Raw genomic sequence first — 13,466 nt, forward strand, 5'->3', positions numbered from 1 at the left:
AAGAATTGCTTCATCTGTTCAATAGGGACTTCAAATCTGTTTTGAAATGTGAAATAATGGAATTGCAATCATAAATTAAAAATGTTATTAATTATGAATAACAATTAAAATAGGCAATTAATTGCGATTTAAAAAATTGAATCATATAACAGCTCTGGTTTATAGACTTTATCCATAGATAGGAGTGGCCTACATGGCAGGGATTGCCATCTCTAACCTCTCACCACAGCAGGGTTGAGGCACCAGAAGCTGAGTGTCAGTACTTGTGTCTTGACTCTGATGCTTTGGCGTTGTTTGTGTCGCCGAACAAAGAAGCCCTGGGCATCAGGGACATCAGGTGGTGCCTGGTTTGTCCAAGCATAGGTCCTCTGCAGAGCAACACGGTAATCCTCAGCAAACCTACACATACACATACACATACACACACATATACATACACACACACACACACACACACACACACACACACACACACACACACAAACACACAATTGAGCAATCATTGAATTCTACATCCTGTACACTAGTTTATCTGAGGCACTGGATGATTTAAAATTGAGGTCTAGCTGACTTCTTTGTTTTGTGTCTGACCTGAAGATGTCCTCAGAGGAATAGATGAAGCCCAGCACCATGAAGAGGTTTTTGAGGAAAGTGGAGGTAGCTGAGCTGATGATTGGAACTTGAACTGTATCCTCTTTACCATTGACAAAACCAACAGACTCCTCTTTCTCCAACACTGCTGCTAGGTTTTGCTGTCACAAAGAAAGACATAGTGGAATATGTGAGAAAAAAAAACTGTTGTTGATTATTACAGAACATCAAAAAACAACTAACAACATGCAGCACATATTTAATAAAATAATAATAATATTTATCTGCATAGCACCTTTCATACCAGAAATTCTGCCCAACAGGCTTTACAACATTTTTATGACATGACAGAAGTATGCTAGAACTAAATTTGAAATTTTTGTCAATAGAGATGGCGAGAGCAATTTTTCCTTAAAAAAACCCAAATCTCAAACCAGTACTTTATGTACTGGTTCATCTTATGATGCATGATGGTCATTTCAACATATGTTGATTTTGTCAAACTGTGCTATTTTGCTTGTAATAATGGTGCACTTAACAAATACACCAGTTCCATGAACATTTTAAAGCATTTCTGTGGTTAGTGAACATGATTGTGCTATTTCACTGGTGTGTGGTCTTGTGCACATCTTGTGCTGACATGTCATGAATTACTGCATTTCATTAAATTCTACAGTTGTATAATTTTATAGGTTTCACAAACAATAATATTTTTATTAATAACATTTTATAAATTATTTTCATTATTTGAAGGCAGCGTCCTTGCCGCAGCGGCCTCGGGTTCGACTCCTGCCCTTTCACGCTACTGATCTGTCCTATCTAATAAAGGCTAAAATGCCAAAAAATAATCTTTAAATCCACCACAGAGAACAACCAGAGGGGCAACCAGGAGAAAATTTTAGGTAAGACCGGGCAGAGCCAGCAGTTGGTGGGATAACTTTGTCAATGGCGTTGTTGTGGATATTGAATGGAGGGAGAACTTTCGCATGTCCAGAGCCTCTGTCGTCCCCCTGAGCGAAGAACTGTGCCCATAAATTGAAAGGCAAACAACAAATATGTGGGCACCAGTTGATGCACTGAAAAGTTGTGCGTTAATGCTTTACTAACTGAGCCATGAGGGACGTCTACGGCAGACTGCTAACGCCTATGGCGTGTCGCGACAGGCTGTGTCCGTGTGTTGTTAGGCAGACACGCAGAATGATCGCCATCCACCTGGTTCCAAAATACATCAAACTGCCTTTTACAGAGCCCGAGGCCAAGGATCTGGTTGTGAGGGAAATCCTTGTCTGTCGGGTGCCTCGGAACAGTGCACGAGTTTTATGCTCTTGCTCCATGTCTTATTCTCTGTTTTTGGTGTATTTATGTGGCACAGTTACAGCGCCATTTACAGGCCTGGCATATATACTGCAGCCTTTTCAGTGGTTTTGTGTGGACAATTCCGTGTTTTATGGAAAACTTAAAACGAAAAGGAAAAGATCGGTTCCATCTCCGTGTGGACATGGCCTTAGGCTACGTTTAGACTGCAGGCAAATCCGATTTCTCACATCGGATCCTGAAGACAGACTGTCCACACTGTCATTTGCAAGAGATCAGATCAGATTTGTTACATCCACACTTCAGCGCTCTGTACTGACCTATCTGCATAGATTGCTGTGGTAACGATGTAGGCGTCAGTACATCCGCTTGTGACACGGATTACCAACACGGAAGTATAAGCAGTGGAAAAATGAAGATACAACATTTCGCCATCCAGCAGACATGATATTTCCCCATCAGTCCGCAGACTGTTGTTCCAGCTGCTGTCTTCCATGTTGCCAAAGTTGTTCGCTGTGTGGTTACGTGCCAGAAGATGTGTCTCTTCACAGGTGTCGTGCTGCGAGTGACATGAAGGACGCTCTGATAACCGATTTGAATGACCAGAGCGTCCAGACTGAAGATCAGATTTGAATCGCATTTCAAACCACCTCTACATCTGGTTTTGATGGGATTTGCAAAAATCGGATTTCATGTGGTTATTTGCTGTTCAAACTTCAAAATCAACCTGGATACGATCTGTATATGACAAGAATTGGATTTGGGCTGGCAGTCTGAACAAAGCCTTACACTGATCACACAACTGATGTTAGTCAAAATCTAGAAGGGTTCTGTGCTTCAGGCTTAGAGTAAACATTTGAACTGGGCCAAATAATAATAGCAGTGTAAAGATTGGTAAACCTCAAATGTTTCCAAGTAAAGCACAGATATTTGGTGCTTTACCTTCAGAAAGTTAAAGGTGCTCGCAGTGATGCCCAGGTTGTGAAAGATGCCCACTATTTCCTTCCCATTCCAGACTTTACAGGCACTCTCATATCCCCGCTCAGACATCAAGCTTTGGCTCTCCTCAATCCAGCTTCACCATGGACAAAAAGACATCATTAGTAAATATCTACTCAAATTATGAGAGCCACAGAGGAGCAAACTTCAGTCAGTGAATGACTAACTTGATCAGGCTGTAGCAGAAGTCCCTGAGCGGCTCGTGTTTGGAGCGTCTGATGTTGCTATTGACCATGCCATCCAGCTCGTCTCTGGACATCAGCAGACTGCTGTGGTCTAAAGTGAAGCTGGCACTCTCCCGAGCACAGTCTTCAATGTTGTGGGCCTCGTCCAGCACCACAATCTGGCCTGCCAGGTTGATCTCCATCTGATAAAAATGTAGATTAAAAGTAAGAGAGGAAGGAGAGGAGGGGAGTGGTTAATCCCTAAACTAAAACACAACATTTTTGTCATGATCCATAATTTAATAAACCAATAAATTTAGTTGCATACAACAGGTGGGTTTCCATAACAGATTTGTTCAAAACCTAAGCGATATTTTCGAAATGTCAATAAAAAACAATTGCGAGATGAACGTGTTTCCCTCGAGTGATGTTATGTCACTCCTCCTGTAGCAGTAACATTCCAAGAAGCATGACGATTGATGTTCAAAACATTAGCAGCTTTATTTCTATTGCAGCCACCGCACTAGCCGTCATTATTTCCAATAAAGGCCACGAAGGCATGTTATGCGAGCGATAATGGAAAGGCAAGCCCCTTATATGTGAGAGCAGCCACGTATGAGGGATTTCTGGGAGGTGATAGTCCACGACTTCACAGAGGAATTGTGGATTCAAAACTTCTGGATGATCTGCTCAATTTTTAAGAGTTATGTGATGCAATAACACCTCTCGTAGTGCCTGCTTCATCATGCTGAGAGTGCCAGTTCCAAAAAAGCCAAAAAAGTGTTTCCATTAAAGTTTTGTGAAATATGGCTTTTTCAAATTGTCTGAAATACCACCTCATGCAAGTGTAAGAACTTTTTTTACAATAAATGGGAGGTTGTTTTTTTGTTTTTTTTAAATTGATGTGTTTCCCTTAGGCGTATTTTATATATGCAATTTCAATTTGTGCAGTTTGAGGGTTAATGGAAACCCCCCTAGTGTGACACTAGTGTGTCAAGGTCCCTTTTCTCTTCAACTTCATAGAAGCCAAAAGTGCTGATGTCAACACACAAAAACTCCTCACAATGCATAGAGGGTTCCACCCAAAGAGCACCCTCAGACTATATGAGCAGTGAAAAGAGGGAAGGCAAGGATTAGTGAGCGTCAGAGCCACGAGTCAGGAAGAAACAAGAAGCACTGAATACATTAGGAAGATGACCCCCCTGGGATGTCCTGGTCAGAGAGTGCCTCAGGCAGTAGAAGACAGAGGGTGATGAGGAGGAGGATGAAATATCGTGGAAGACCAAACCCTTCCATGAGCTGTAACATCTGCAGACAGGGGAAGTGGCTGACATCAAGTAATCCTACCAGTGGCTAGAAAAGGCCGACCTGAAGGACAGTACAGAGGTCTTGATCATGGCAGCACAAGAACAGGCCCTTAACACTAGAGCCATAAAGGCAGGGGTCCACCATAACAGACAGACCCCTGGTGTAGGCTGTGCAGAAGCCCCTGAGACAGTCCAGTCGACATAGTAGTAGGATGTAAGATGCAAGCTGGGAATCCAAGAGGCACAGCCAAGTGGTTGGGATAGTGACAGGAACATCTTTGCCAAGTATGAACGAGAAGTCCCCAAGTTCAGATGGAAACACCACCAAAAGTGGTTGCGAACAACAGCGCTAAGATCCTGCAGGACTTAAAGCTCCAGACTGACAAGCAGCTGTAGCTAACCAAGCAGACACAGTGGTGATTGAAAAGGAGCAGAGGAGGGTAGCAGTGGCAGTTGAGGCAATTCCAGCTGACACTAACATTAAGAAAGAAAAAGCATGGAAAGATTGAGAAGTACCAGGGGCTAAAGGAAAAACTGGAACAGATTTGGAAGTTATGGTGACAGTGGCCCCAGAAAACTCCAGGTGCAACTTCTGAAGTCTCTAGAAAGTAGAGGTGTCCAGAAGACTTCGTCACAGGAACAGCTAAAGCCTCATTCCCACTGCACAGAAAAACCTGCTAACACCTGCTAACATCTGGGTTTTTAATGCAACATCAACTGCCGGATCAAATGACTCTGCAACACGGGTATTTATCACCTTTGGTGAACACAACATCTGGATAACTGCAGTACTTTCAGCTCCTTAACTGGCCAGATGCAGTGAGATGCCATTACGTATTACAGTCCGTCTCCTCCTAAGCAGCTAAAACATCGATCCAAATACATCTGCACCAAGTTTGAAAGACAGACTAAATAAGTAAGGGATATTAAAAGAGAGGTAACCACTGTAAAGTTTTCATAGACCTTTGCCCATGCTGCTTTCTTCTGTTAACCTGTTCTCCAGCCTGTATGTGACGTCACACAGACACACCAAAAAAGCATTCTCGTCTGCTGCAGCACTCTGTACACAGCTTTGCTCTCCTGGCAGTGGGAAAGCAGCCAATAGCCTAGTTTTAGCGGGTTTACTCTTGTTTGAAAAACTTGTGTGCATGCACTAATTTTGGTGGAGAAGGGGCATAAGATACTGGGCAGAACCCTTTAACTCCCAGGCTTCTGGTAGATGACCACCAGGTGGGGGTAAGAGGGAGATTATTGTTTTTATATATGTAAAACAAAATGGTCCAGGGTTTCTGAGGTGAAACAGACTGAGCAGAGTTATTTTCTTCACCACAGAGTGGGTTCAAGTTGTTTCATGCTTGTGAGCAGGTCAGCCAGCCCAGTTTGTTAATGTTACTGCTGATGTTACTCGCTGCTCCGCTTCCCTAGCAACATTAGCCTCTGGGACACGGCATAGAAAGCATTCACAATATACTTCATGTTCATCTCGCAAATGTCATTATTTATACTTCATGTTCATCTCGCAAATGTCATTATTTGTACTTTAATTAAAACATGCTTGCAACCACTGCACTTTATGAAGATGAATTACAAGATAGGGTAATTCTAGCGTGTGGGCGTTGAAGAAAGTCCGGTTGCTGCACATACGAATTCATACTAAATCGTCCACATCTGCATCACGATAAATCTAGGATCTGATTGTTTTCTTCACCCCATCTCCTCTTCCGCAACAATTTTCTGATTGCTTTATAATTTCCTCACCCTCTCTTCCAAATGTACTCACACTCTCTCTGATCATTGGGTCCAGCAGGTAGTTATATGGGCAGAAGACGATGGAGGCCTCCTGCATGAGTTCACGGGCAGCAAAGTAGGGGCATGACCTGAGCCGTTTGCCCAGTGCCACAAGGTCCTCAATGTCCCAGCCTGCGTGGAGTCCATGGATCTGCTGCACTGTGCTCTGGTCACGCATCCTCTGGACTCCGTGGTAGTAGTGGCATGACTTTCCCTGTAAGAAACGCATTTTTCACTCAAAGTCAGCAGCATTCAATGGATCGTGGAACATGTAGTCTGACTGATCAAACATTTTTCAATGCAGGAACTTAAAACGTAAAGCAACATGTAGCCATTGTCACTGGTCCATCCATTGATTTCACACACAAGTTCCTGGAACTAAATTTGGCTTCTCCTGAAGAAGTGATCTGAATGCAACTTGCAGGCACTTTAAAGGGTTTCAGGAGTGTTGTCTACGGTGAATGTCAACGACGACAAATTAAATGACAATAACCACCTTTTTCATACTGTCTGTGGCCCTGTATACACTAGGTAGGTGGAGGGCTTTAAGTACAGATGTGAATGTACCCAATACGTCCTCAGTGTGACATGACCTTCAAACACTAGACCCCGTTTAGAGGTGGTCTGGACTGCATATGTTCAAATTCTTTTAGCACTGTGCACACTGATGTGACCTGGGCCGCACTGAAGGATCACCTACTCAAGTGACGACTTCCCGCTGGATCATCAAACTAGCAGTTGGAAACCCTCACATTAACATTTTCATACTTTTTTACTATGCACATACTTATCTGTCAGTGGTGTGTTTGTCTTTTATTATAAATGTATTCTACTGATTGTCTTTATTACTTGACAGAGATTTGCAAAAGAATTCCAATGCCCCAGTGGACTTGTACCTTAGAAAATTGCAAACACAAATCTTGAATCCTGAAAAAAGTCTTGAATTGTTGCAGCTCTAATTCTACTTTCAATTTAATTACTTCTTCATTCTGCCAAGAATAACATAATGGGAAAAACACTGAAATCTTATCACTTTGGTAGTACAATTCTGTGAAAAATTGTTGAAAATTAAAACAAACTATATTGGCAGTCTTTATGTTAGTCTCCTTTTTGTCCAGACAATTTCAAATACATAACATAAGACTTTCACATATTCTTCAGCTAAACAGACAGTTTAATGTTTTTTTGTCTTCAGTGTAGTCTCCAATTGAACCAGGGGTGTAGGTCACAGTATTTCAAAGGTAGGCTGTTTAGGTGTTCCACCTATTGTATTGGTTTACATGTCCTGACACTCATACAGTGAATGCATAAGAAGGGTAAAGAAGCAGCATCTCATGTACCAGGGCCCAATTACACTGTCAAGAGAGGTGTCTGCTCTAGATGTCCCACCCTGTTCTTTATGACTTTACAGCTTGAGGTGACACTGTCAAACACACATACTGTACACCAGTGGCCTCAGTAACCTCCAGACACAATAATCATCTCTGGATGAAACGGTCTACTTCTCCATGTGCTAAGCTTGGACACTTTGTTGACACTGAATCCTATCTGCTCAGTGAAAGGGGAGTTGGGGGGATTAGCAGCCATGCCACCACTTTTAGGAAAGGCAAGAAAGCTTACAGCACAGTCAAAACAGAGGGCAGGTGTTTTGATTGAAGACGCCATTAGCTCAACGATGTGTGTTTCTGTGTATGAATCACTGTGTGTCTGTAAAGCATGGTAACCTGATGCTGACTTGACTAGACCCTGAGGTGATGAAGACACAGAGCATCAGTAACACCCACTCCAGTGAGGGGTTATGACTGGGCCAGCTATTTCATATGACAAAGTGAGACAATTACCATGGGAGGCAAACACCTCCAAAGACAGCATAATTGTTCTCACTGCAGTGGGAGTCCCAACTTTAGGACATTGTGGGGGCTTACAAGTGTCTCACGTCTCTAAAAAAGCTCATTCAATGGTTCTTGACATTTCAGTGTGTAAAAAGAGCCACCTGGATCAATTGTGGATATTATAGCAGCATAATTGCTGCTCTAAGGCTACATTGTTGAAGACATTTTGTCTGGCAGTGCTATTTACCTGTGGGTTTGTGTTACAGGGTGACTGAAAAACTCTCCAGCAAATGGTTTGAGGTTAGTTGAGTTTTATGTGTGAAGTACAGAAATCATTTCGTATCAATAAATTGTGGCAAAATTTTAGCCTATTTAATGTTGCCTCTACTGGTTAGTGTAACCAGTGGATGAAAGTGTGTGTCATTAGGTGTTCAAATTCACAGCTAGTTTTTGAGGCTGATAAAAGGGCTGTGCGATAAATTGATTTCATCGATTAATACAAATTTGTTGTTTAGGACAATTTTTGAAGAGATTCATTTGATTTAATAGTACTGGTTTTGCAATGAAAGAAAGTGCTTCATTTACACTGTTAAAAATATACATATTTGTATACATATATGTAATATATGTAAACTGCTTCAAATTGGAGTGTCATATAGCTCTGCTCTATTTGTATATTTTAGTGTAGGATCCCTGTTTATTTTGAATGACTCCAGGGTCCAACAATAATGTTCACTGTCAACCAAACATCAACAACAAAGTAGTTTCTCTTGGAATTTAGTGGAATTTCTTAATATATAAGGGATGCAGATAACACATTTTAATAACTGAACTCCATATAAAGGAAGTGCAATCTTTACAAATGTGTATTTGTTGCAAGAAAATTGTGGCACGTATGTATGGAAGTTGACTACGGCTGCTGTTCTCTGTGAGGATGAAACAGCCAGCTGCTAACAGGCTGTGACTATTATTAAAGAGTTCTACTTTTAAGATAAATTGGAAAATTTGTTTAATGTGAATGCATGTGTGTATGTACATACATCTTTGGCATCCAGCAGATCCTTGCAGCGTTCATTGCGGTTGGAGTGAGGCGCCACCTCTGGGTGGACACAGGTGTGAACTCTACTGGATAAAATGGTCATAGGCACGCAGGAGTAGACGGTGCGCTTCAGCTCGTGAGCGATCTGAGTTATCTGTTTATGTGTGCGAGTGCCAAAGAAGATCTTAGGAATCTTCTTTCTGCCATCTTTGCCTTTGTCTTTCACATCATCTTTGGTTGAAGCACACGGGCACCGAGAGCAGGGCTCAGAGGACTGTCGAGAAAAAAAAAAGACAAATACTTAAGAGGTAGTTCACAGCTAGATTTCACCATCTCAGTACTGCAGATGAGTCCAAGATCTTGCTCTATTAATTACAAAATGCCAGTAATTGTCATTTTTATACTGAAAAAACAGTCCCATACAATTGTGCCAACTCAAATTCCTGGTTGAATAATGCAAAGACAATTAAGAAATGACTCATTTTGCTTGATTTTAGGGGAAAGGGCCAATTTGACTCTGAACAGATACTGTAGGTGTCTGAGCTCTACTTATCAGCATTATTCTATAAAAAAACGCTGAAACCTATGAGAGCTTTGAGACCAGTGATGTGACTGTCTGACACTGAATTTATTAATTACCCTTCAGCAAAACACAGGGAAATGCAGAAAGTCAGGTACCATCACAGTGGCAGATACATATCACTACATCCGTGAGACATATCCATGGGAGATGCACTGAATACAGTTAAAAAAAACTTTATTTTATATCTAATTTGATGTAAAGATAAGTTAATTAGCAGGAATGTAATGCAAGGTGAAAGTGAAAGCAGTGCTCTGTTGAATTCATTTTGGGTGAAAGTTTTGGTACAGTTTTATTCATATTTTGCTTCTCTGAGATGCGCTGAATTCAGGTGAAGATTGACCTTAATTGAAGTCTTATTTTGATGCAAAATTAGCACATTGGCAGGAATGAAGCACAACGTGTTTTTTTCACTTTCATGTAAAAGTGAAATAACATTTTGTCCCTAAAAACAATAAATAAGCATGAGAAATAATCCTGATCTCAAGAGAGATCAAAATAATAATGATGATTGTTTTGGCCATATTCATGCAGGCCTAGGTTTAGGTTCTCTCTAATGATGAAAATCAAACTCAAGGAATTAATGAATCAATCAGGAACTGATCATAGCACTGTGGAAAATCCAGGTAGGAGTGATTTTAATTTTTTGAGCAATTTATTTTTCTCAAAGTCAACCTGAGATTCTCAAGTACATGATGGCATCACCCCTGACTCTGTGCATAGAACCTCTGTGATTGGTGGAGGCTGCTCAGCCTTCAGTCACTATCAGAGCCAAGTTCCGCCAATAACCAACTGTAAAACGTCCTATTGTCACCGATTAATCTGCCAAACTTTGACATATACAACTCAGAGAAAATGTTCATCTACATTGTTATTTTCTTAGTATTATGAATGCTAATGCTTTTCAGTGTATTACAACACAAGAAGCTACCGACTCGTCACTATTATCCACAGTCTGAATAGGCAGAATAGACCGTCTTGCTTACTCCTTTGAAAAACACATGGAGAAGCACTAAGAATCTGCATCCGTACATAAGGTGTCCTGTCACTCTGCACCAGGTGACCTTTAGAGTCTGAAATATGATAGGCCTCCATTGTGGAAGCTGAGAAAATCTAGCTGCTTTATAATTGGCCATCCAGTGATGTGGCAGATCCCCTCACAGGTGAAGTGTAGCCTGTACCGCTTATGAAACTGATCCTGCTTGTGTGTGGAGCTCTTTTAAGTGGTGTACTCTTTGACCATTCAGGGCTAACGTACAGCATCCAATCACAGGGTTCTCACATTCAGTGTAGGAACTGTAATAGCATTTTTAAAAAAATCAAATTGTGTGTGTGAGAGAGAGAGAGCGAGAGAGACAAAGGCAAAAGGTATTTTAAAACCTGAAACATTTGAAGGGCTGAATCTGTTAACAATTGAAACATTAGAGACAGATGTCCCAAAAACAGCATAAAAATAATGCACCATTGCGAAAGACAGGAACTGACAGAGGTCATATCAGCTACTCAGAATCACCTGTGTTTCTCTCTGAAAGCATAGCTCGTTATAACACATAGGTAAAACCATAATAAAAGTAAAAAAATGTTTGAAGAAAAAAAAAAGAAAAGCAGAAGACACACAGAGACATCTCATCAGTCTGAATCTGCTGTGTGTTTGCATGAGTTACTGTCCAGTAGAGCTGAGTTTCATGTACTAGTTAGTACGCTCCTTTCCTGAGAACCTAGCATCACATGGTTGGTGCCACTGGATTCCTTATATCTTGTAGTGTCCTCTCACTCTAGCTTTATAACTCAGCCCGGCAAAGACAGAAGTATTAGCCAGTGATTTGCACGATTAAAAAAATAACATGTTATGTACAGACCTTAGTCACATCGTGGCTTATGTGTTAACACTGACAACCTGAGACAGATGAGTGCCTGTGTGGTGTCTGGGCCTACAGTAATGACTTCACTTGACTATTATAGATGTCTGTAAAGAAGTATTCGGCCTCTTTCTTCAGAGATTACCATATTTAGTTAAGACTGAGTAAACATAACTCAAAAGCTTGGCAAATAGGTCTATCCCTAAATCCTTAACAAGTTATCAGAATGATTACACGTAAGAATGAATGGTATGTGTTGTCATGCATCACAACTTTTGATGGGGATCAGAGGGGAGCACTTCTGATGACAGACAAGTAGCTCCAGTTACGTGGCGGCTCAGATTTTCCAAGCATGTTTGCCCATCAAATATTACAATGTGTGATGGAGTGTAGGCCAAAGAGAGCCCTTAGAGCGTCGTCTCTCAGAGTTAAGAGGGATAACGAGCCCTGAGCTCATGTGAAAAATAAACAGAGGTGCTGCAGGGCCCCAACACCAGTTCAAGTTACCTTTCTCCTCTGGAACAGTTATGCTCCACAGCCTGGGCCCTGAGCCCGATCACCTTACCTGCTGCTGCCACATTAAATAGAGCCATCCAAATATCCTGCCCCGAGATGGCCAATAATTACTTATTCATTGGCAGGTGGGGGGAGGAGAGGTAGGATGGGGCAGTGTAGAAGGGCTTGCTGATGAATAGAGGCCCTTGTCAAAAGCTGAAGCAGGAAACAGCTGACACAAGGGTATCCTTTTACGTGCCTGCCTCTCGAGATGCCAGGACAACAAGGTTTCATGCCTGGCCCCACAGCCCAGAGCAGACACCCCCTAGAAAGGAATGTAGATAACTGGCGAAAGCAGCAGACGGGATGCCAGGGCCGCTCGCAACAACACACTGGTTCTTTCAGCACACAACAATTCCACTGGTGTTGCTCCTAGGGTGCTGCCAGCTTGCTTTGTCTGTCAAACAACATGTGATGTGAGGGAACTGTTTTCTTATTAACACAGCATTTACAGGTGCACCGTTTAGGGCACATGCACTATGTTTCTTTAGGTTTCCTAAGTTTTTTCAGGTGTGCTAAGTTTCTTTAGGTTTACTACTCTTCTTCAGGTGTACTAAGTTCTTTAGGTTTACTACGCTTCTTCAGGTTACTAAGTTTCTTTAGGTTTACTACGCTTCTTCAGTATTAACACAGCATTTACAGGTGCACTGTTTAGGGCACATGCACTATGTTTCTTTAGGTTTCCTAAGTTTTTTCAGGTGTGCTAAGTTTCTTTAGGTTTACTACTCTTCTTCAGGTGTGCTAAGTTTCTTTAGGTTTACTACGCTTCTTCAGGTGTACTATGTTTCCTTTGTATACATTAACTACCAGGTGCAATGGTTTTCTTGAATTGACAAAACAGAGGTTGGTGGTGTTACTGAACACCTCAAAATATTCACAGGTAGGCTTCTGTTGCTGCACTCCCTGCCAACACCTAAGAGATGGAAATCTCACACTCCAGGAGGCCAGTCAGAGGGTACCGTGGGGCCACAGGCAGTGGATCGCTGAGGTATCACTGGCGCCTCTCACTGGACGCCAATTTGCTCCTCATTCCCCAGCTTTTGAGGGCTTGGAATTCATTCCAATAAGGGTGGGCTTCAATAGCCAATACCTCGGAAGACATGACACCGAACACCCTTTCCTCCTGATATGACCACACTATGCAGGTAGGGGGCCCTGGCAAATATCTGCCCTCCAAAGCACCTGTTTATCCCTCGGGCACAGTAACCAGCGGGTGAACCCCATTCAATATTTATCCCCCTGGCTTTCACAGATCAGCAGCCCAGGCGAGGCAAACCCTCTTAATTAAACTGGAGCTTGCTTCAAAGGGCCCCATTCAGGCCGTCAGTCAGCGCTCGTGGGACAAAAGAGCCAGGGTCACGTAGCTGCAGGGAAACCAGAGACGGACGCACTTTTTCGACTTCACTTTCCCCCTCATCTTTTTCTACATCCAACCATC

General features: G+C 42.1%; 1 protein-coding gene across 1 annotated transcript in view; it reads right to left on the minus strand.

Annotated features, from left to right (window-relative positions):
* brip1 (BRCA1 interacting helicase 1) overlaps positions 1-13,466 on the minus strand; it is a 65,514-nt gene that overhangs the window by 42,486 nt on the left and 9,562 nt on the right. The window contains 6 exon segments of the mRNA XM_042487366.1: positions 225-399; positions 592-752; positions 2,848-2,980; positions 3,072-3,271; positions 6,156-6,377; positions 9,036-9,308. Of these exon segments, the coding sequence (XP_042343300.1) occupies positions 225-399; positions 592-752; positions 2,848-2,980; positions 3,072-3,271; positions 6,156-6,377; positions 9,036-9,308 (1,164 nt within the window).

The sequence above is a fragment of the Plectropomus leopardus genome, chromosome 5, assembly GCF_008729295.1.
Source record: "Plectropomus leopardus isolate mb chromosome 5, YSFRI_Pleo_2.0, whole genome shotgun sequence".
Classification (NCBI taxonomy): domain Eukaryota; kingdom Metazoa; phylum Chordata; class Actinopteri; order Perciformes; family Serranidae; genus Plectropomus; species Plectropomus leopardus.